At 40.5% G+C, this 23,214-nt stretch overlaps 1 protein-coding gene across 1 annotated transcript in view; it reads right to left on the bottom strand.

The window, feature by feature from the left end:
* Positions 1–23,214, bottom strand: part of LOC134528995 (uncharacterized) — a 92,692-nt gene that overhangs the window by 47,372 nt on the left and 22,106 nt on the right. Inside the window, exons 6-8 of the mRNA XM_063362662.1 lie at positions 22,007–22,139; positions 13,474–13,634; positions 10,859–10,996 (exon numbers count right to left, since the gene is read on the bottom strand). Coding sequence (XP_063218732.1) covers positions 10,859–10,996; positions 13,474–13,634; positions 22,007–22,139 — 432 coding nt within the window. The remainder of the gene's footprint in view (positions 1–10,858; positions 10,997–13,473; positions 13,635–22,006; positions 22,140–23,214) is intronic.

Below are 23,214 nucleotides of genomic sequence, written 5' to 3'. Positions count from 1 at the left end.
GCACGATTGAAAAACTGCAAAAAGATGAGAAAATATCTAAACTAGGACTACGTACTGAGCGCCCTACAAAGCAGGGCCCGAAAGTTATTATGTACGACGTGCCTAGGGAGTTCGATAACCCTGATATAGCTGGCACAATATTTGCTCAGAATCTGAGCGCAGATGAAGTCTCACTGGAGGAGTTCAGAGCTGGTTTCATGGTGCGAACAAGACGCGGCAGAAAGGATAATAAAGAAACAGTGCACCTTGTCATTGAATGCACACCTAAAATAAGGAATATCTTGCTAAGCAGAACACATATGTATATTGGTTTTTCTGCATGTAAAATTAGGGATTTTGTGTCAATAACTAGATGTTTCAACTGTCAGAATTACGGACACCCCGCACATAAATGTAAAAGCAAAACTATCTGCTCTATATGTGGACTTGATGGGCATAAGTATACAGAATGTAGTAAGAAAAATGAAGGAAATAAGTGTGCAAATTGCAGACGAGAGAATAAACCACACGAGCATAGGGTAGATAGCACTGATTGCCCTGCCTATAAGAGAGCTTACGAAAGAGAAATAGAAAGAACTAATTATGGTGAAATATGAAAATAACATAAAAATAGGGCAACTAAACGCACAACGTTCAGCTGTTGTCAGTGCTGAATTAAATAAGATTGCAGAAAAAATGAAGCTTGATGTGATCTTATTACAAGAACCCTATGTATTACGTGGGCAAGTTGCAGGAATCCATGGTTTAATATATGCAATAGGAGATAATCCGAAATCGGCAATTTGGATTAGAAATGAAACTCTAACTACGATGTTACTCTCCGGCATTTCTAATGAACATCATGTTTGCATGATCATGCAGATGAGGATGATGAAAATATACGTTATCTCATCCTATTTTCAATTCTCAGATCCTATTGAAGTACATATTGATAAGCTTAATTCAATATTGGATACAATTGGACATGAAAATATAATAATTGGTGCAGACACAAATGCAAAATCTTCTTTTTGGAATTCACCAGTGAATGACGAAAAAGGTGAGATCATGAACGATTTTATCATGGAAAGAGATCTATATGTTATTAATGATGATCCATTAACAGGAACATATCTATCACCAGCAACTAATACTGAGACTTTCATTGATGTGACATTGACTGATAACAACATGAAAGAAAGAGTCAATGAATGGAAGATTCATCTGGACAGTTCAAGTGACCACAGATTGATGACTTATGAAATCCAATTGCAAAGAACTGAGATGCCTCCCATAATAATAAGTCCACGGTACATACATAAGAACGCGGATTGGAAGAAGTTTGATGAATTAATAACAAGCAAAATAAATGAATTATCACATGAAGAAGATGTATATAACTCCGCAGAAGCACTCGCCATGAGATTAACAATTATATTACAGAATATCTGTGAGAAATGCTTTAGGAAACAAACGAAAATTATTCCTGGAAATCCCTGGTGGGATGTTGAATTAGAAGAAACTAGAAGAGATCTGGAAAGACTAAGAAGAATCATGAAGAGAGCGGCAAATGGATTTTATAAACTTTTAATTTTACAACAGTACAGAATAAGGAGAAAGAAATATAAGAAAGATATTTTATTAAAGAAGAAGGTATACTGGGAAAAACTTGTCCTTAACAAGGGGAATATGGACCCTTGGGGATATGTGTACAAGGTGATGGCTGGCAAAGTACGAAGTTCTTTTGAAATCCCTGGGATGATGATGGCAAATAGACAAATTACTGACATTACAGAAAATTTGGAAACTATTCTACATGATTTACTACCTAATGACAACCCAGATGAAGATACGAATATTCAAAAGATGAAGAGAGAAGCGATGAAAGAACTGCCTGATACAGAAGACACAGTTTCTTTCACCATCCAAGAGCTTGACAAGATCATTAAAGAGTTAAAACCACGAAAAGCACCAGGTAAAGATAATATAACAACTGAGTTAATTTGGCGAGCTTACCCTCGAATCAAGGAAGTACTGTTACATCTGTATAATTTATGCTTATCTTCAGGAACATTTCCAAAAATATGGAAGGAAGGAGTTCTCAAAATCATATACAAGGGAAATGCTAAGGACCCGAAATTAACTAAGTCATACCGGCCTTTAACTATGCTGCCTAACATGGGAAAAATTTATGAGCGGCTCATTAATGCAAGACTAACAGCTTATTTGGAAGTAATACAGGGAATAGATAAACAGCAGTATGGCTTCAGAAGAGGGTATAGTACAGAAAAAGCGCTATACGATGTAAATCAATATATTAAAAACCTACAAGAAAAATATGTGCTTGGAGTGACGATAGATATAGCAGGAGCATTCGACCACGCTTGGTGGCCTCAAGTATTATGGCGCTTAAAGAATCTTAACACACCTAAGAACCTGTATGCCGCCATAAGGGGCTTTCTGCAAGATAGAAAGTGTGAATGTCGATTGGGCCACATAGTTGTGGAAAAGAAGCTCTCCATGGGCTGTCCTCAGGGTTCAGTCCTTGGTCCGCTACTATGGAATATAATATTTGATGAGCTTCTGAAAATTGAGTTACCAGTAAATAACATTATATATGGCTATGCAGATGATGGCTTGCTCATTATACCCGCTACTTCACGCTACGAATTAGAGCAGACAGCAGAAATTATTCTACGCTCTATCAACACCTGGGCAAGCAGTGTCCGACTTCTTATATCATCTGAAAAAACTGAAGGCGTATTACTAAAGGGAAAATTACATAAAGACAGACCACCTTTAATAAGATTTCAAGAACGAATAGTGAAGATAAAACAAAAAGTTAAGTATCTAGGGGTACAAATCACAACGGGAACAGGATACCAAGAACACATACAAGAAGCATCACAAAAGGCCCTACTGTTAATGCAAAAAATAAGGAGTCATAAACCTACAAATGTAGGATTGAGCACTAATACTATGACAACACTGTACAATGGAGTATACCTGGGCATACTTACCTATGCTTGCTCAGTCTGGTATGAACTACTACGCAATTCACATGTAAGAAGAAGGTTAAACTCATCCCAACGAACAGCTCTAATTGCTGTAACAAAAAGCTACAGAACTACGTCTTTAGAAGCACTGCAGGTTATCGCTGGAGCCTTACCTATAGACCTACTAATACAAGAAAGAGCAAAAGTTGTGATATTAAAGATGAACAAGGAATACACTGCTTCAAAATATCGCAGAATCCACATAGAAAATATTGAAATCTGGCAAGAAAGGTGGCGAAACTCTGACAAGGGAAGGCATACACACAATATATTCCCTTCAATAGAAGAACGGATGAAATTTTCATGGATAAGTACTGACCACTACACTTCACAATTCCTAACAGGTCACGGGAATTTTAAACACAAATTAAACTCTTTTAACTTAGTGGAAAGCCCTATGTGCCCTGTGTGCATGGAAGAAGACACAGTAGAGCATGTTCTAAATGATTGCGTTAAAATAGAAGACATACGAAACAAGTACACAAGGAAGATGGCTATGGAGGATGTTGATATTAAGGATATTAATCAAATTGTGAGAGATAAGAAGACTTATGACATATGGAGAAATTACACCTTTGAAGTATCCAAGAGACTGGAGCGTTTCGATAGTTGGATGCACGAACAATCTCTGATGGAAGATCTGCTTTCCGATACGGAATAACTTACTACAGAAAAATAAAATAACTCTTTGAATCTCCTACACAAGTTTCTTTGGCTGTTCTTCTTGTGTATAGTGTAATCGAACAGCCGGAATATTATATCAAATTAGATAAATGAACTGAAAAGAATTAATTAAGAATAAGAGAATTAAAAATATACACCAGATCTCTCTTTGAAAATAAGAATAAGAATTATGACAGAATAACGCCCTGGAAACCTGTATAAGCAAGCTAAAAGGATATGAATTATTATATAATATAAACTGTATTATATTATATAATATATATATGTGTGTTAAAAATATAATCATGTGTGCAATAAATATAAATAAACTACTCTTGCAAACCTTATAAAAAGGATTATATCCAGAGTAGTCTTTAAGTAAACATACATAATCTATAATATGATTATTTTCTATAAAGCTACAAGATAATCTGCCAGGTCTTGGCGACTCGTGAGCGACCGATCGCCGGCAACTGCAGCTGCCAGGTCTCGGCGACTCGTGAGCGACCGATTGCCGGCAACTGCAGCTGCCAGGTCTCGGCGACTCGTGAGCGACCGATTGCCGGCAACTGCAGCTGCCAGGTCTCGGCGACTCGTGAGCGACCGATTGCCGGCAACTGCAGCTGCCAGGTCTCGGCGACTCGTGAGCGACCGATCGCCGGCAACTGCAGCTGCCAGGTCTCGGCGACTCGTGAGCGACCGATTGCCGGCAACTGCAGCTGCCAGGTCTCGGCGACTCGTGAGCAACCGATCGCCGGCGACTGCAGCTGCTGCCAGGTCTCGGCACTAGAGAGTGACCGATCGCCGGCAACTGCAGCTGCCAGGTCTCGGCGACTTGTAAGCAACTGATCGCCGGCATCTCCAGCTGCCAGGTCTCGGCGACTCGTGAGCGACCGATCGCCGGCAACTGCAGCTGCCAGGTCTCGGCGACTAGAGAGTGACCGATTGCCGGCAACTGCAGCTGCCAGGTCTCGGCACTAGAGAGTGACCGATCGCCGGCGACTGCAGCTGCCAGGTCTCGGCGACTCGTGAGCGACCGATCGCCGGCAACTGCAGCTGCCAGGTCTCGGCACTAGAGAGTGACCGATCGCCGGCAACTGCAGCTGCCAGGTCTCGGTGACTCGTGAGCGACCGATCTCCGGCAACTGCAGCTGCCAGGTCTCGGCGACTCGTGAGCGACCGATCGCCGGCAACTGCAGCTGCCAGGTCTCGGCACTAGAGAGTGACCGATCGCCGGCAACTGCAGCTGCCAGGTCTCGGCACTAGAGAGTGACCGATTGCCGGCAACTGCAGCTGCCAGGTCTCGGCGACTCGTGAGCGACCGATCGCCGGCAACTGCAGCTGCCAGGTCCCGGCACTAGAGAGTGACCGATCGCCGGCAACTGCAGCTGCCAGGTCTCGGCACTAGAGAGTGACCGATTGCCGGCAACTGCAGCTGCCAGGTCTCGGCGACTCGTAAGCAACTGATCGCCGGCATCTCCAGCTGCCAGGTCTCGGCGACTCGTGAGCGACCGATCGCCGGCAACTGCAGCTGCCAGGTCTCGGCGACTAGAGAGTGACCGATTGCCGGCAACTGCAGCTGCCAGGTCTCGGCACTAGAGAGTGACCGATCGCCGGCAACTGCAGCTGCCAGGTCTCGGTGACTCGTGAGCGACCGATCTCCGGCAACTGCAGCTGCCAGGTCTCGGCGACTCGTGAGCGACCGATTGCCGGGGACTGCAGCTGCCAGGTCTCGGCGACTAGAGAGTGACCGATTGCCGGCAACTGCAGCTGCCAGGTCTCGGCGACTCGTGAGCGACCGATCGCCGGCAACTGCAGCTGCCAGGTCTCGGCACTAGAGAGTGACCGATCGCCGGCGACTGCAGCTGCCAGGTCTCGGCGACTAGAGAGTGACCGATTGCCGGCAACTGCAGCTGCCAGGTCTCGGCGACTAGAGAGTGACCGATTGCCGGTAACTGCAGCTGCCAGGTCTCGGTGACTCGTGAGCGACCGATCGCCGGCAACTGCAGCTGCCAGGTCTCGGCGACTCGTGAGCGACCGATCGCCGGCAACTGCAGCTGCCAGGTCTCGGCACTAGAGAGTGACCGATCGCCGGCAACTGCAGCTGCCAGGTCTCGGCACTAGAGAGTGACCGATCGCCGGCGACTGCAGCTGCCAGGTCTCGGCGACTAGAGAGTGACCGATTGCCGGCGACTGCAGCTGCCAGGTCTCGGCGACTAGAGAGTGACCGATTGCCGGCAACTGCAGCTGCCAGGTCTCGGCGACTCGTGAGCGACCGATCGCCGTTAACTGCAGCTGCCAGGTCTCGGCACTAGAGAGTGACCGATTGCCGGCAACTGCAGCTGCCAGGTCTCGGCGACTCGTGAGCGACCGATCTCCGGCAACTGCAGCTGCCAGGTTTCGGTGACGCGTGAGCGACCGATTGCCGGCGACTGCAGCTGCCAGGTCTCGGCGACTAGAGAGTGACCGATTGCCGGCGACTGCAGCTGCCAGGTCTCGGCGACTAGAGAGTGACCGATTGCCGGCGACTGCAGCTGCCAGGTCTCGGCGACTAGAGAGTGACCGATTGCCGGCAACTGCAGCTGCCAGGTCTCGGCGACTAGAGAGTGACCGATAGCCGGCGACTGCAGCTGCCAGGTCTCGGCGACTAGAGAGTGACCGATTGCCGGCAACTGCAGCTGCCAGGTCTCGGCGACTAGAGAGTGACCGATTGCCGGCGACTGCAGCTGCCAGGTCTCGGCGACTAGAGAGTGACCGATTGCCGGCAACTGCAGCTGCCAGGTCTCGGCGACTAGAGAGTGACCGAATGCCGGCGACTGCAGCTGCCAGGTCTCGGAGACTCGTGAGCGATTGATCTCCGGCAACTGCAGCTGCCAGGTCTCGGTGACTAGAGAGTGACCGATTGCCGGCAACTGCAGCTGCCAGGTCTCGGCACTAGAGAGTGACCGATCGCCGGCGACTGCAGCTGCCAGGTCTCGGCGACTCGTGAGCGACCGATCGCCGGCAACTGCAGCTGCCAGGTCTCGGCACTAGAGAGTGACCGATCGCCGGCAACTGCAGCTGCCAGGTCTCGGTGACTCGTGAGCGACCGATCTCCGGCAACTGCAGCTGCCAGGTCTCGGCGACTCGTGAGCGACCGATCGCCGGCAACTGCAGCTGCCAGGTCTCGGCACTAGAGAGTGACCGATCGCCGGCAACTGCAGCTGCCAGGTCTCGGCACTAGAGAGTGACCGATTGCCGGCAACTGCAGCTGCCAGGTCTCGGCGACTCGTGAGCGACCGATCGCCGGCAACTGCAGCTGCCAGGTCCCGGCACTAGAGAGTGACCGATCGCCGGCAACTGCAGCTGCCAGGTCTCGGCACTAGAGAGTGACCGATTGCCGGCAACTGCAGCTGCCAGGTCTCGGCGACTCGTAAGCAACTGATCGCCGGCATCTCCAGCTGCCAGGTCTCGGCGACTCGTGAGCGACCGATCGCCGGCAACTGCAGCTGCCAGGTCTCGGCGACTAGAGAGTGACCGATTGCCGGCAACTGCAGCTGCCAGGTCTCGGCACTAGAGAGTGACCGATCGCCGGCAACTGCAGCTGCCAGGTCTCGGTGACTCGTGAGCGACCGATCTCCGGCAACTGCAGCTGCCAGGTCTCGGCGACTCGTGAGCGACCGATTGCCGGGGACTGCAGCTGCCAGGTCTCGGCGACTAGAGAGTGACCGATTGCCGGCAACTGCAGCTGCCAGGTCTCGGCGACTCGTGAGCGACCGATCGCCGGCAACTGCAGCTGCCAGGTCTCGGCACTAGAGAGTGACCGATCGCCGGCGACTGCAGCTGCCAGGTCTCGGCGACTAGAGAGTGACCGATTGCCGGCAACTGCAGCTGCCAGGTCTCGGCGACTAGAGAGTGACCGATTGCCGGTAACTGCAGCTGCCAGGTCTCGGTGACTCGTGAGCGACCGATCGCCGGCAACTGCAGCTGCCAGGTCTCGGCGACTCGTGAGCGACCGATCGCCGGCAACTGCAGCTGCCAGGTCTCGGCACTAGAGAGTGACCGATCGCCGGCAACTGCAGCTGCCAGGTCTCGGCACTAGAGAGTGACCGATCGCCGGCGACTGCAGCTGCCAGGTCTCGGCGACTAGAGAGTGACCGATTGCCGGCGACTGCAGCTGCCAGGTCTCGGCGACTAGAGAGTGACCGATTGCCGGCAACTGCAGCTGCCAGGTCTCGGCGACTCGTGAGCGACCGATCGCCGTTAACTGCAGCTGCCAGGTCTCGGCACTAGAGAGTGACCGATTGCCGGCAACTGCAGCTGCCAGGTCTCGGCGACTCGTGAGCGACCGATCTCCGGCAACTGCAGCTGCCAGGTTTCGGTGACGCGTGAGCGACCGATTGCCGGCGACTGCAGCTGCCAGGTCTCGGCGACTAGAGAGTGACCGATTGCCGGCGACTGCAGCTGCCAGGTCTCGGCGACTAGAGAGTGACCGATTGCCGGCGACTGCAGCTGCCAGGTCTCGGCGACTAGAGAGTGACCGATTGCCGGCAACTGCAGCTGCCAGGTCTCGGCGACTAGAGAGTGACCGATAGCCGGCGACTGCAGCTGCCAGGTCTCGGCGACTAGAGAGTGACCGATTGCCGGCAACTGCAGCTGCCAGGTCTCGGCGACTAGAGAGTGACCGATTGCCGGCGACTGCAGCTGCCAGGTCTCGGCGACTAGAGAGTGACCGATTGCCGGCAACTGCAGCTGCCAGGTCTCGGCGACTAGAGAGTGACCGAATGCCGGCGACTGCAGCTGCCAGGTCTCGGAGACTCGTGAGCGATTGATCTCCGGCAACTGCAGCTGCCAGGTCTCGGTGACTCGTGAGCGACCGATTGCCGGCGACTGCAGCTGCCAGGTCTCGGCGACTAGAGAGTGACCGATTGCCGGCGACTGCAGCTGCCAGGTCTCGGCGACTCGTGAGCGACCGATCTCCGGCAACTGCAGCTGCCAGGTTTCGGTGACTCGTGAGCGACCGATTGCCGGCGACTGCAGCTGCCAGGTCTCGGCGACTAGAGAGTGACCGATTGCCGGCAACTGCAGCTGCCAGGTCTCGGCGACTCGTGAGCAACCGATCGCCGGCGACTGCAGCTGCCAGGTCTCGGCGACTCGTGAGCGACCGATCTCCGGCAACTGCAGCTGCCAGGTCTCGGCGACTCGTGAGCGACCGATCTCCGGCAACTGCAGCTGCCAGGTCTCGGCACTAGAGAGTGACCGATTGCCGGTAACTGCAGCTGCCAGGTCTCGGCGACTAGAGAGTGACCGATTGCCGGCAACTGCAGCTGCCAGGTCTCGGCGACTCGTGAGCGACCGATCGCCGGCAACTGCAGCTGCCAGGTCTCGGCACTAGAGAGTGACCGATCGCCGGCAACTGCAGCTGCCAGGTCTCGGCACTAGAGAGTGACCGATCGCCGGCGACTGCAGCTGCCAGGTCTCGGCGACTAGAGGGACCGATTGCCGGCGACTGCAGCTGCCAGGTCTCGGCACTAGAGAGTGACCGATCGCCGGCAACTGCAGCTGCCAGGTCTCGGCACTAGAGAGTGACTGATTGCCGGCAACTGCAGCTGCCAGGTTTCGGCACTAGAGAGTGACCGATCGCCGGCAACTGCAGCTGCCAGGTCTCGGCGACTCGTGAGCGACCGATCTCCGGCAACTGCAGCTGCCAGGTCTCGGCGACTCGTGAGCGACCGATTGCCGGCGACTGCAGCTGCCAGGTCTCGGCGACTAGAGAGTGACCGATTGCCGGCAACTGCAGCTGCCAGGTCTCGGCACTAGAGAGTGACCGATTGCCGGCGACTGCAGCTGCCAGGTCTCGGCGACTCGTGAGCGACCGATTGCCGGCAACTGCAGCTGCCAGGTCTCGGCGACTAGAGAGTGACCGATTGCCGGCAACTGCAGCTGCCAGGTCTCGGCGACTCGTGAGCGACCGATCGCCGGCGACTGCAGCTGCCAGGTCTCGGGTATGAAAGGGCTCTTAATGTCAGTTTCTTTATCAAGTACGTCCCCAGGCTTTTGTTGCCGCGTAATCTGTAGAATCGATTGATAGTAGATTGACCGTTTGTGTACACGCAGCACATAGCTTGTTCCGCGGGCTTTGGTCACGACACAGTTGATTTAAGGGTACTTATTTCAGTATTAAGGCCTATAGTTATATTGTTTGCTAATTTTGTGTTCACCGCGCGGAGGTTTCATTTGTTGAGCTGCCCCTGCTATCATAGAAGCAGTAAAGAATATAGTTGTCCATACGTCAAGAGTATTTGCCATTTCATGTTAAATTTCATGTTGTTTGTGTTCATAAATAAATCATGCCTTAGCATACTTTGTATTTCACTCGAGCTACCGTTCTTAAGTCGTTATAGGGCATTCCTATTCCTTGTAGGGGAGTTTATCATAACACATTAACATAGTTTCAATCTATGTTTAGGATAGGGGGTAAAGTCATGGTATCAATCGCTGCCATGGCTGGCCAATCCCCTCCTAGCACACGATGCATGTGACCTTATGTTTGCATGGCTGATCCCAGCATGACTAGGCGTATAGACTTCGGCCTGACACGTACCTAGGTCCCTCCCTAGCCTGGACCTTGCCAAATTAGCTACACTAAGTTTCAGTTAGGTTAGGAATAAATTGCCTTTTCTTGCTTAAGTAAAGGAACGAGCATGCCATTAGCGACTCTGCAAAGTACTTTAAGAAAATTAGTGGTTTTTTCTTACAGGAAGGAAGGCGTTAAGTAAAATTAAATGAGTACCTCTGCACATGGCTTTATATTTAAGGCTTATTTTTGCTATGACGAGGCAGCTCATTGAATTAATGTTTTATAATGTACCACCGAACAGATGTAATAAAATACTTTCTAAACAAGAGTTCTGATAAGTTTTTAAAACCATACAGACCTCTAATTTTTACTATTTTATTTGTTTGCTGTCGCAAATGTTACGAATTATTTTTAGGTTCTTTGGAAGAAATAGTTAAAATGATAGCCAGAATTTCCATTTTCAAACGGAAATTCTTGATAAAAAATTAATTTATTTTTTTCACTTTTCTAACTATAGTTACAAAGAAAATATGAGAAATACTATAATGAGGTTAATTTTAATTTAATACATCTTTTTTACGTAGGTACGAGACGATCTTACCTACAAATTCTTCACATCTTTTCCCTGAAAATCCTTCCGCACAGTTGCATACGTAGCTGTTTGATGCATCAATGCATGTTCCACTGTTAAAGCATGGCTGAGACGAGCAGTCGTCGGATTTCCTCTCACAGTAAACACCTAAAAATATGAACACAATATTAGCACTCATTATTTTAAAACGGCGATCACAAAGCGTCTTTAAAATTGATAATTAGTATTAAGTTACAAACATTCTTTAATTACGTACTTAATAGTTTGCTAAAAAAAGGTAGAGATCAATTTTGCAGCAACTTTTTGAATTGAACCTTTTTAATCATGTTATGAAAACTTCTGTGAAATGAGTATTTAATATTTTGCATTATAAAATATTAAACATATTTTTAAAATAGTTACTACAAAACAATTTCCCTGAGTTGAGAAAATGTACTAATTTTAGCTCCAAAATCAGTGGAAAAAAAATAGCTTTGTTAAAATTAGCACTACAGAATAAAGATTATTTATTTTAAAAGCAGAAACACAATTTTTGTAACAATACAACTATCTAAAGTAAAAGACAATATAGTTGCATTGTTTTATCGGACGTAAACGTGCTGTAGGATTCCAATAACAAACTTACTTAAATGAATTAACATTAAAACAAGAGGAAATATTTCTAATTATATTATATTTCTATTATAAATTGGTTTTATCTAAAATAGGTAATTTTATAATTATAATTCTATTATATATATTATATATTTCTAATATAAATTGGTTTTTATCTAAAACAGGTAATTTTTGAGTTCAAGGTCAGTGACGTTCAAAGGGTGGCTGAGATTGCAGTTAATCCATCTTCCCTGCATTGATGACTGTTTCTAGAAGAATTAAATCATACTAACAACGATGTAGGCTATTCTCACACTGGCTGACTGTGATAGCTTACTTATTAGCTACACTGAAAACAATTTCGTAAAATTACACACACAAATGTTTAGTACTTTCACATATTTGTCGTGGTATTTTGAAAAACTAGTACAGTTTCGTTTAATTTTAAACAAATGTTTCTAGAAAACCAAATTATGCTACAGACACCGGTAAAAATACACAAATGTCCATTTTTTATTACAATAACTAACGTGTTAAATTTAACATTTGGATGATTATTTGAGATTACTCATACATCATGTGTTAAATTATCAAGTGATTTGTGGGGACTCTATTTTTAAGCATGATTTAATGTTTTTATTAGTTTCACAGTTGTTTTCATAGTATAATTAAAGACGCTATATATGAAATTTTTTGGTAAATTGTTTTGAATTAATATTTAAACGACCTATTAAGTATGTGATTAACTGTTTTGTAAAAGTGCAAAATATTTGTCAAGGAAATTTACTACTACCTAGGTACTAAAAAAATATAATATATTTGGCCATTTATACTGACACAATCACATTTAATTTGAATTGGGTAATGTAAGTGGTATTCCCATTACTTAAGGATTTATTAGTGAGCACGATGGTCAAGTAGTTAAGACGGTAGATTAATAATCATAAGTCCATGGGTTCAATAATTCTCGAATTCACTTAGATTGTTTCAAGTGTTTACATGAACATTTAAAGGTGATAAAATTAAAAGTTGCGTGAAAGTACAAATGGTTCATTAACATCTAAAAACTTTAAAAATAGCTTTAGAATTGGTACAATTTTAATATGTTCAGTGTTAATGTAAATTAACTCAACAATGCATTAAAATAAACTGACAGTTGTAATAAAATACGCCATAATTTATAAGTAAATTTATGTACCACAGAGTGAAAAAAAAACACGAACAGATTTGACATATTTACCACACCATAGGAATTGTAGTTTTACACTTTTGATGGTGTTTTTACTTTAACACAAGAGTAAAAAATACTTCAAAACACGTAGGTGTAAAATTACACTAACGTCGGCTGAGACTCTGCTGTCACATACATTTTGTGTAAAATTATTTTTTTTACCGTGTACGCTTATTTTGTAAGGTTTTCGGGTTTAATCCTAATGCTCCAGCATTATTCAAACTTGTTAGTATCGAGTCAGTAATTAAGTGGTACGGAGCTTAAGATACTCTTGGAAATCTTGTGGCTATAGCACCTGTGCATTTTTGGGACGTGAATCCCTACCATAAACCATTATATATATATATATATATATATATATATATATATATATAGAAAACGTTTGTAATTTTTTAAGAACCGTTTTGAATTTATTACAGAAAAGAAGGGTTTGTCTGTAAAGTCGGTCTACGGACGATAATTTTACGTGATAACGTCATACGAAATCATTTATGAAAAATTGCATACTTTTTAATTTTCAAATTTTATTTACAGTTTTTTTTTGCAAATTTAATTTAAATAATTTGTTTAAATATAATCACGAACAATTAGTTAAAGAGCCTGCCATAACCTGTTTGATATTATAGAAGATTTTCTCGCACGGTGGTTGGCCGGTTCTTGCACGCTCGGCTCAGGCGGAACGTGACAATTTTTTTCTTGCGTGGAGCCGGCGTTCATTGATTTATAAGACGTTACCACGTCAAAAAATAAAACTTATTTTATGTCTTAAAAAATGACATTACACTCCACTATTCCTAACCTGTGTGTCCACCCTCGCACCTGCACGTGTACTTAAAATTCAACTTGCCCACACACATTGCTTTGTGCAAGCATGGAGAGTACAAACACGAATCATATTTTTTGCAGTTGGCGCCATAAAAACCAGCTGGGCAGTTACAGCTGAATGTGAAATTGTTTGACCTGAAAAAAAGAAAACATTGTTACTACTTTTCTTTAAACAATGAAGCATGCATCATAAATAATTTACGTTGAATGCTCAAGTCAAAAATAAGGTGATTTGAACTCTTTTCAGTCCATTTTTTTTAGTATCATTTCAAGTTTCTGTGAATATACAGACGTTTACAATGTACATTAACCGAACCAGTTAGGTTTTCAAAAAAAAAAAAGCTTTATTTAAAATGTAATTATTAATTTAGTGTTTACTTAAATCAATTTAGTATTTAACCATAATTTAAAAATTGAAATGATTTTTATTAAATTCAATTCCCTTGTGATTATTCTGATTTCGGTTACGTGATCCCTTGTGAAATATGAAAGAGAAAATTTTTGTATGACTTAACGTAATAATTGTGGACAAACTTACTCTTTAAAACTGGCATCATTTTGTTCCAAAATTATACTGAAAGTACATGAAAACACATTATGATTTTTTTAACCAAACGATATCGGCAGTCTGTGAAATTATAGGCAATTATAACTCTTTCAATAATAGGCGCTACCAAATGATTACCCAGATGCAAGTAATTCCGAACTGATATAAAGTAACTGCCACATGCAAGTAAACAAAAATTTTACATTCTAATGAAACCATTAGTTGAAACTTTTTTTTTGAAAAGAGCTAAAATGTGAAAAAAAACAAATGGTATAATTGCCTGCAAGCTATGCAACCTGTGCAATAAATAATTTACAGTAACACCTGAAAGTGTGCTTTGGCAACGGACACACACAAATTGCAACGATGACGCATCAACGGTTGTCCAGAACTGCACACTGCAGAGAATGAAGTGGCGTTGCTAGTGATTGCACAGGCACTGGTAATCCGTACTCTTGAGTTTAATTTCCATACCAGACTTTAAAACTCAATTCATTGGGCTCAATGTTTGACTCGATAAAGAAACAAAATGAAATTAAATTACAGTTCAGTAATATGATTTATTTTTACACTAACTTGATAAAAATTACTCAATATCTTATAGTGAAACCTGCCTTAGATACACTACATATAATACACCTGAATACCTGGCAAAAATTGCATTTATTCTTGGACAAGAGCAGCAAAAATTAAGGAAGGCTTTGAATTTCTACCAAAAAGCTATTATGTAATTCTAAACGTTAAAAAAATAATTACTTATTAGTATGTACCTAACTCTTGCCTCTGTTAAATGGCGAATGTATAGGTCACCGACATTTTACATGTCTGCTTACAATGTTAAGTGCTTTGGTTTGTGAGCTAATGTTTACCGATAGCCTACTAAATAAGATAAAATATGGTAATAAGAACTGATAAATATAAAATTTCATAGAAATTGAAAGAAAGATTTAATAGACTTCTCTTCCTAGTATGGCCAGTTAAAAAGTTCAAAATACACCATAAAGATATTCAAAATCTTACCTGAATAACTTTTTATTTAAACCATTGTTTATTCGTGTAAAGAGTTACAACACACGGATCTTTAAAAAATTACTAATTGTTTGGAATGTGTTTACGGTAAACGATGCAGTTCCACTATCAAGTGTAGAAGCATGCGTTCAAGACAATCAATACTTATATTTACAATTCCAACTAAGTGAAGCAGTCTGTAAAATACAGTATCGAGATACTCTGTACGGAAGAAAAAAATAACATGGAAAAGTTTGCATTAAGTTTTCTTTCATTCTTGCAATGTCACTTAGGATTAATCTCAGTTCTCCGTTGTTTTATTTTTAGAATCGATTTATATAAAATGAAGTCGCATTTAATGAAATAAATGTTTTACAAGTATTTTTAAGTTAAAATTACTTTTTTTTAACAGAACATGGATCGAAATAAGGACATGAATCGTTCGAATCAAACAATATTTTAACAGGTGAATTTGTTATTTTTAGGATTTCCTTCGAATTATTTTGATATTTCTTAACGATTTTCAAAATGTTGGAGAAGATGGAGGACAGGCGTACGAATGATTGCTAACGATCTGTTGATTGACACTAGTGCATCCTAGCACTATTATGGTTCACTCTAGCATATGGATAGAGAATGCAACGTGGCTAATATGACTATCACGTCACCTTGGAAGTAGTGGTAGGAGAGAGCGGAAGCGCGATCTATAAAAATAAAAATATGGTAATTTTCAATTATGGCACTTTTCCTCCTGTTTTGACAGGGGGCGACGGAAGACTACCATACTGGATTAATTCCACCTGGGGTGACGGAAAACTACCATAAATTAAAACACGGCCATACAGTCCTAATACTCGAACGACATGAGTAAATTATGTCTATTATCTTAGAAAGAATTTGTACAAATAAGCAGCCACTTTTCTAGAAAAAAATCGGTGGGGCTGTATCGAGAGTCACGGCCGTTGGTTTCACGTGAAACTTCTATGTCAGCGAGTCGCTTTTAGTGTAATAGTTTAAAATAAAAATAATAAAAACGAGACATTGTCTACGTACTAAATATTTTAATTCAAAACAGACACTAAATGGTAGCTAACTTAATATTCGACGAATATGTTTAACATTGGTCTGTGATATGATAAATGAGATACCGAAGGCATAATATCAAAATTAATGTTTTTTTTTGGTGAAAGTACAATCTGTATTGCCCTGTGTTGTCGGTTCTCTATACACAAACACAGGAATCACCGCGCTATCACGTCTGAGTCGTGAGCTATACTGAACAGAATTTTTTCTTAACCTAAATTAAAACTAATGTACCGATTTGGGAGGTCTAGGTAAGGAAGACTCTTAAATGCGTCTCAGGCCGTAGACTAGTTAGGGAAATGTTAAAGCAAGATGATACAGACCTTTTCGTCAGACTTTTTCTGGTACCCATATGTTTCGCTGTGATTTTTAAGACGTTTCACGTCAAAATGATATGACAATTACCAGTCGGGATTTGAACCTATGTTCTCTGGAATACGAATATAGTGTCTTACGACTCGGTCCATAAACTTCGATAGTGTATCTTTTCTCATCTTCAGATTGTCTTGTAGTGATTCCTTATGCTACAGGCGTGAGTGTACGATTATTGCATAACAGTACAAATACATAGTTTCAGACTATAGTACTCCATGTAGGTTATCATCACATGTCTTGAAAAATTATTGACATCTAATATTATAAGTACAACTATCAAAAATTACGATCTCCAAAATTTTAATTCACGTCTTTTCAGTATATCGTGTACTAGTGCGTGTAACTACATGTGATTTTGTTTACACATTTACCACGCGTGTAGACAGTATTTGTGGAAGGGGAGGGCAGAAGCCAGTCCCTCCTCCGGAAACTCTTTTACAAAGATAATGCTTGAAAATACATTTGTAGGTTAGTTGACGATCCCTTAAGTACTTTTTGAAATTCCTGCCATTGTAATTTTTTAAAATAAAATTGTTTGTCTAAATAAATCTGGCAACCATACTTTCCCCCTTTTTTTACTACTCTCTTGACACTTATTGTTACAGAAACAGGTTCCTCTTTTAAATAAGCTTCTCTACACTAATATATGTGCCTTGTTAACAGAAGTGTAAACAAATATACAAATATACACATAAAACAAACAAAACACAAATCTGTTTAAAGAAAGTCAGTATCTATGTGAATATCAAGAAATTAAGTGTAGTTCATTATATAATATTTCCACTGACAAACAACATTTTAAATAATAGCTAAATTAATTCAAGATGTAGTTTCGGACATACGCAATTACTCATTAAACTGTATGTCATGAGAAACCGCAGTCTGTTTGTGCCTTAAGAAGGGAATAGATCTCTTTCCCGAAACGCCGCAACTGTTCTCTTAGGAATCATATACTGTATTAGTCTGCGCTTTCATCGTTGTCGTTTTCAAAATATCTGTTTTTTCGCTCAAATGTTGCTTACGGTGTTTGTCTGTGCTGTCATCACTGTTTCTTCACATCGCTGGGTTCACCTGTGCGTCTCTGTGTAGCCGTTGTTTTTTAAATGTTTATCTGTTAAGTTTCATCGTTGAGTTATTATGTTTACCGTTGTGCACAGTAAATTTTCTTTGTAAATGGAACAGAAATTTTCATATAAACTTACATATTTGTACATTTACATGAAAATAACTGTATCACTACAAAATAGTGTTACCATTTATGCTTCGTGTTGCCCCAGTACCTCCAATATTTAGTTATTTGCAACCAATTGTTTGAATAGCTTTACAGAATTAGCTGCGCATATTAAGCACGGTAAAACAAAATAAAGCCAAAAGTAATATAAAAAGGTTCACTTTTCTGTGGCTTTAAAACCAAATAAAAAAATGTTTATACAATAACACACACAAATTTATATAAACACACTCTTTTAATATCTAACATTTATTTCAAATTAAATTTACCATCGACAGTGCAAGCTCTTACGTATGTTTTTACTAGTCTATATTTTTATATAATTATTTTAGAGCGGTACTGTAAGTTTGTTTGCAGGAAATCAACTAAAAAATTGCCAGACTAGTTATACAAATTATATTTCACTGTTTAGAAATTACATGATTCATGCTGAACGAACAACATAAGAACACATAAATTTGTTCGTTACCGAGGTTAGATGTTACTACACGTACTGCACGTGTTATTGACACACGAAACTACAGTACACTCTTTTAATAACATCATGTCAGTGTTAAGAAGACTGCAAGTATCCGCTCTACCACTCTGGTTCTGGGGTAGAGCGCCTGCCTTGTGACTTGTAGGACCCGGGTTCGCGCCCCGGCTCCTCCAAGGCGGATTGCCCAGACAAAATGGCGGCATTTTCTCTGGTAGGAATACAATCCCTTGTAACAAGTCAGGCTACCAAAGAAACGGTGGGTGGAACAGAAAAAAACCTTCCAGGTGGCTTCCAAATGGGGAGCCCGTTTCTTTTCTTGGGCTCCCCATGCGGTGGCCATTCCGGGGGTTTCTCCGGGGGAACGGAGTTTTGCAAAACTATTTTTTTTTAGTTTCTAATAACTGTAGCATTATCATTCTAACATGTTATAAATAAAGCTCAAACAAACATTTACAAAAAAATTTGCTTTTGTATAAAAATATTTTAATTAAGTGTACATCAGTCAATGAGTTGTTGTGTGTTCAACCATTTATCGGTAGGTATATATTTTCTTGAAATAAATTCTAGTCAGAAACCTTAGTTTTGTAGTATTTTAGAAGTTTTTGACGAAAAAATATTTATAAGCACATGAATTTTATTCTTAAAAATATTATTTCTGTAAAACCACATATTTTTCAATCACGCTTATATATATATATATATATATGTGTGTGTGTGTGTGCCAGTATAAATCCAGATGTAAATAACATATTCTATTTATTTCAACATGAGCAAAGCCTTTGATACATTCCAACATAATTTTGTGATTAAAAAAATTATCAATTTTAGGCCTCGTCAATCAATGCGGGGTAAATATGTTTTAATTATCCTACAAATGCAATTTAATGGTATTAGGTGTTCCGCAAAGTAGTTGTTTATCTCAACTATACTCTTTAATATTTAATAAATGATATTCCAACTATAATCAGAATTGATCAAGAAAAGATGCTGATGAAAAAAAATGTAATTGGGAAATATGTTTGTGAAACTATTCAGCAAGATCTGATTTTCAAGTTAACAAACGTCTCTGAATTACGAGAGCATTTATTGTATAACAATAATAATCAAACAACTAATTTAATTAATCAGAATTATCACATAGTAAGCAATGACATCAAAAGTGGTGTCCTCTTTTAAGACCTTCGAGTTATATTGGTGCCAAGCTTTTTTTCCACCAACATGTAGATAATACTATTAGCAACACATGAACATATTTAGGTCTTATTAAATTTAAAACTTTCTCTGCATCAAATGATTTTAATTAGAAAAAAAATTGAAAGTATGCAGAAAAAGTTCTTAAATTGTTATTTAAAAATTTCAAGAATTTAAATTATTTTGAATATGCTACATTCCTATATAACCTATTTGCATTTTCTATTTATCAAGCGTTCGATCAGTGATGCACAGTTTATTACGATTTTTGTTGGTTCAGACATAATGACTCGGTTTGGATTAAGAACTCCAACTTACAATTACAGAATTAGTGACTTGTAACCATAAAATGTGTAAAAAATTATTACTCCTTTTGAATAATCTACAAATATTCATTGGTAAAACTTTTGTAATCTACATATTTATTTTGTATACACCATTTTAGATTAGGTTTAAGATTTTTGTGAAAACCAAAGTAACCAATTGGTTAACATGAACTTTATCAATCTTTATCTATCGGTGTGTTGTGTTGTTTCGTGTTTTGTCGCTTTGATGTGTATGTCTTGTGTTAATATGTTTTTGTTGTTATTTTATGTCATAATTCGTTTATAGGTGCTGCAAGACACAAAAAACTGAACTTCAATTTCATCTGACAGTTTTAATGAAGCAGGATAATATGCTACGCATACCTAGTAATATTTTTTATTTTCTAATATAAAAAATACTTAAATTTCAGCAGAGTTTATTTTTTAAAGCCTGCAAAGTTCATCAACATTCGATGTCTCCCCTAGAGCGCCTGTGCTGCTTGTCCTCGAATTTCAGCATCTTAAAAACACATTTTGTAGACTTTAAATAATTTATTATAGACATTAAAAACCTTAATATCTGAGTTTTGTGTTCTGTCACCCTAATAATGAAATAATTACATAAGGAAATACTTGAATATTTGTGTTGGATGGATTTGCACTCATTAAATAATGATAATGATCTACCAATTACCTCAATTATTCCAGTGTGCAAAAATGTAAATTCTATGAAGCTATTCACATTAAAATTTTACGAGTAGAATGTATAAGAAATTTTGGCAGAATGGAATACTAGGTACCACTTGTATTTTTTTTTTTTTTTTTCGAAATAAAAATAGAGTGCTACCTATAATACATTTTGGAAACATTTCTTTCTTCTCGTCCGCGATCTGGATATGATTTGTTATTGCAACTATCACCGCCAGAAGCGCTATCTGTCAACTTTAAAGTTAACCTGAGAAACAGCTAGAGGGTTGACAGCGCTACCTACCGAGTATTCTATAGGCCTACACTACTTCGAGGACAATGCTGCTGTACTCATTCCATGGAGGGTGTCAGAAAATATGGCAGAATTCCGTTTCGTCCTTTGAACGTATGGCACTTTTTCGTTATAGTACTTTTCCGCCTTTTTTGAAGAGGCCAGGCGGAATATTCCGATATATCAGTCTTCCATCGCCCCAGTGGTAGGGTTCATACTGCTAGAGTACATTATGGATAAAAGATGTGTTGACTATTTTTATTGAATTGTCCTCGTCACATTCAAACCCAGGACTCCGAACTCGGACACGTAAGTACTTTTATTCATTTAAATATTTAACATTTTTATAGTTATATTATTTTTTATAAATAAGTTTTTTTGCCTTCTGCGGGGTCAAACCAGTGACTACAAACTCAATGACTTTCGTGCTTGTTTATTATATTTTAATAATATTTAAAAAATTTAAAAAATAATATTTTATCATTTTTATTTTTCTAAATTATCTTTAAATATTATATATTATATTTAAATTATTTAATCCGATGACGTAAACGGCTTACAAGTGTCTGGTAGGCAGCAATTTAAGCCGCTTTGGAGGATTCTGAATTTTTAAATTTCTCATTGCTAATTTTCCCTCCAAACCGGAATTTTTCTCTCGAAAATGGGATGAATTGAGTCATGAAGGGAAATTTCGCGTCAATTTTGGGGAGTTGTGAATCAACTATGCTAAATTTTGAGTCAATTTTGAAAGTTATGGTAACCAAACATGGTAGTCGTGACGTCTTAATCCAAGACGGCGTAAGACAAACTTCAATACTCACTCACTAGGCATGTACTACTGTCAGATTTTTGAGGAAACACGATAGACGTGGAACATCAGCGAATTATTTTTTTATTTGGTATATAATGTCAGGTAGAACTGTACTGAATACCAGTGCCACCACTACCAGAATGGTTTTTGCGAAGTCAACCGAGACGTTACTCTCAAAATATGAACTAGTTGTAACATTTCAAATTCAGTCAAAATTATTGGAAATTTTTTTAAACTGCTCCAATGATGTAATACTGATTTTCACTTTTTTTTATCAGAAGTTATCACTTTTCCGTAATTTTCACTCATTTACAAATGAATTTTAAAATTTTCACACAGTTCAGTACCAAAATTTAGCAAATTACTTTTGGTACAGTGATGTAAATTATTTTCCTTATGCAAATCAAAAAAATCACTAAAATTATTTACTAAAAACTGGCTAGGCCTACTGACTACTTACACTGTAAAGTATTCCTACGGGCACATACGTTAGTCTTACCGGGAACAGTTGCCACCAGAGAAGCAGGTGTGTTCAATATTTCCACACGACTTGTTCAGGAAGCAAATAGAGCCGTTCATATAGTTTGAGCAGTAACACAAATAATCCGTAGTGTTGTTGGCTTGACAGGATTCTGCATCAAAAACAACATATCAATTCGCATACAAATGACCGAAAATATTCAAATTTATGACCGTTGAATACATATATAACTCTTAAATTTTACGTAAAGATTGTTTTTAGAAAAAAATATATTTATGCTTAGTTCGTGTGAGGTTTATTATTATTATTATTTTCAGTTTAATGGTACGAAGGCATTAAAAAAATTAATTAAGTAAAACGTAAAATACCTATCTCACATTTAAAACATTACTTTAACCATACTAAATGCGTGGCAGTCCAACAATACCTGAGCAAGGACATAATTGGAGTTCATATCCTCGGACCGTTAATGGGTAACTCAAAATGTTTATTTTCAAAGAAGTGCTTTTGTTATAAGTTGTGCATTCGGTATAAGAAACCGGAATGTGTACAATCACAGGACAGGTGTACTGGATTAATTACACTAAAAAATTTTGATTGAAGTTAGCAGTAAAATAATGTTGGTCACAATACAAGAGTAACAATACACATATGGATTTTAAACAATGTCATCGACTCCAGTCATGGCATTGACCAATGAACGTGAAATAATTTAAGATCTTAATTTTTTTTTTTAATGAAATAAACAGATTAATTTCTCGTGATTTAGTATATAAGTGTACCGTAAGTATTCTGGAAATATATTTTTCTTAAAAAATTATGTTATTTTGAAAAAGATTTTCAAGATCAATTAAGCTAGGTTTTTTTTACTGTATTTAAATATTTTTTCCCCAGTAAAATCTTATAATTAAATAAATAATTGTGTCATGTGTTCATTTTCTAGTTAAAAATATGTACTGGAGATAGCTCGCAAATTCCCCCATAAATCTGCCAGTTGCCTCGTGCTTCTCACACTTGATTTGTTATTCAAAGGCAAAGCTGATAACGTTGCACCTGTGAAATAAATATCGTTCAATTTTCAAATACTTGGTGGAATACACGCGTTCCCATTATAGCCGATCTTCTGTGGGTATTTTGTAAAAAAAACAATAAAAAAAAACACGACACGTGACTTTTAGTTTGTCAGTTGTTCTGTAGGGTAAGAAAGGGAATCCTTCTTTTCAAAG

The sequence above is a fragment of the Bacillus rossius genome, chromosome 2, assembly GCF_032445375.1.
Source record: "Bacillus rossius redtenbacheri isolate Brsri chromosome 2, Brsri_v3, whole genome shotgun sequence".
In the NCBI taxonomy this organism is placed as follows: domain Eukaryota; kingdom Metazoa; phylum Arthropoda; class Insecta; order Phasmatodea; family Bacillidae; genus Bacillus; species Bacillus rossius.
The sequence above is the reverse complement of the archived record's forward strand: the minus strand, read 5'-3'. Positions and strand labels throughout refer to the sequence as shown.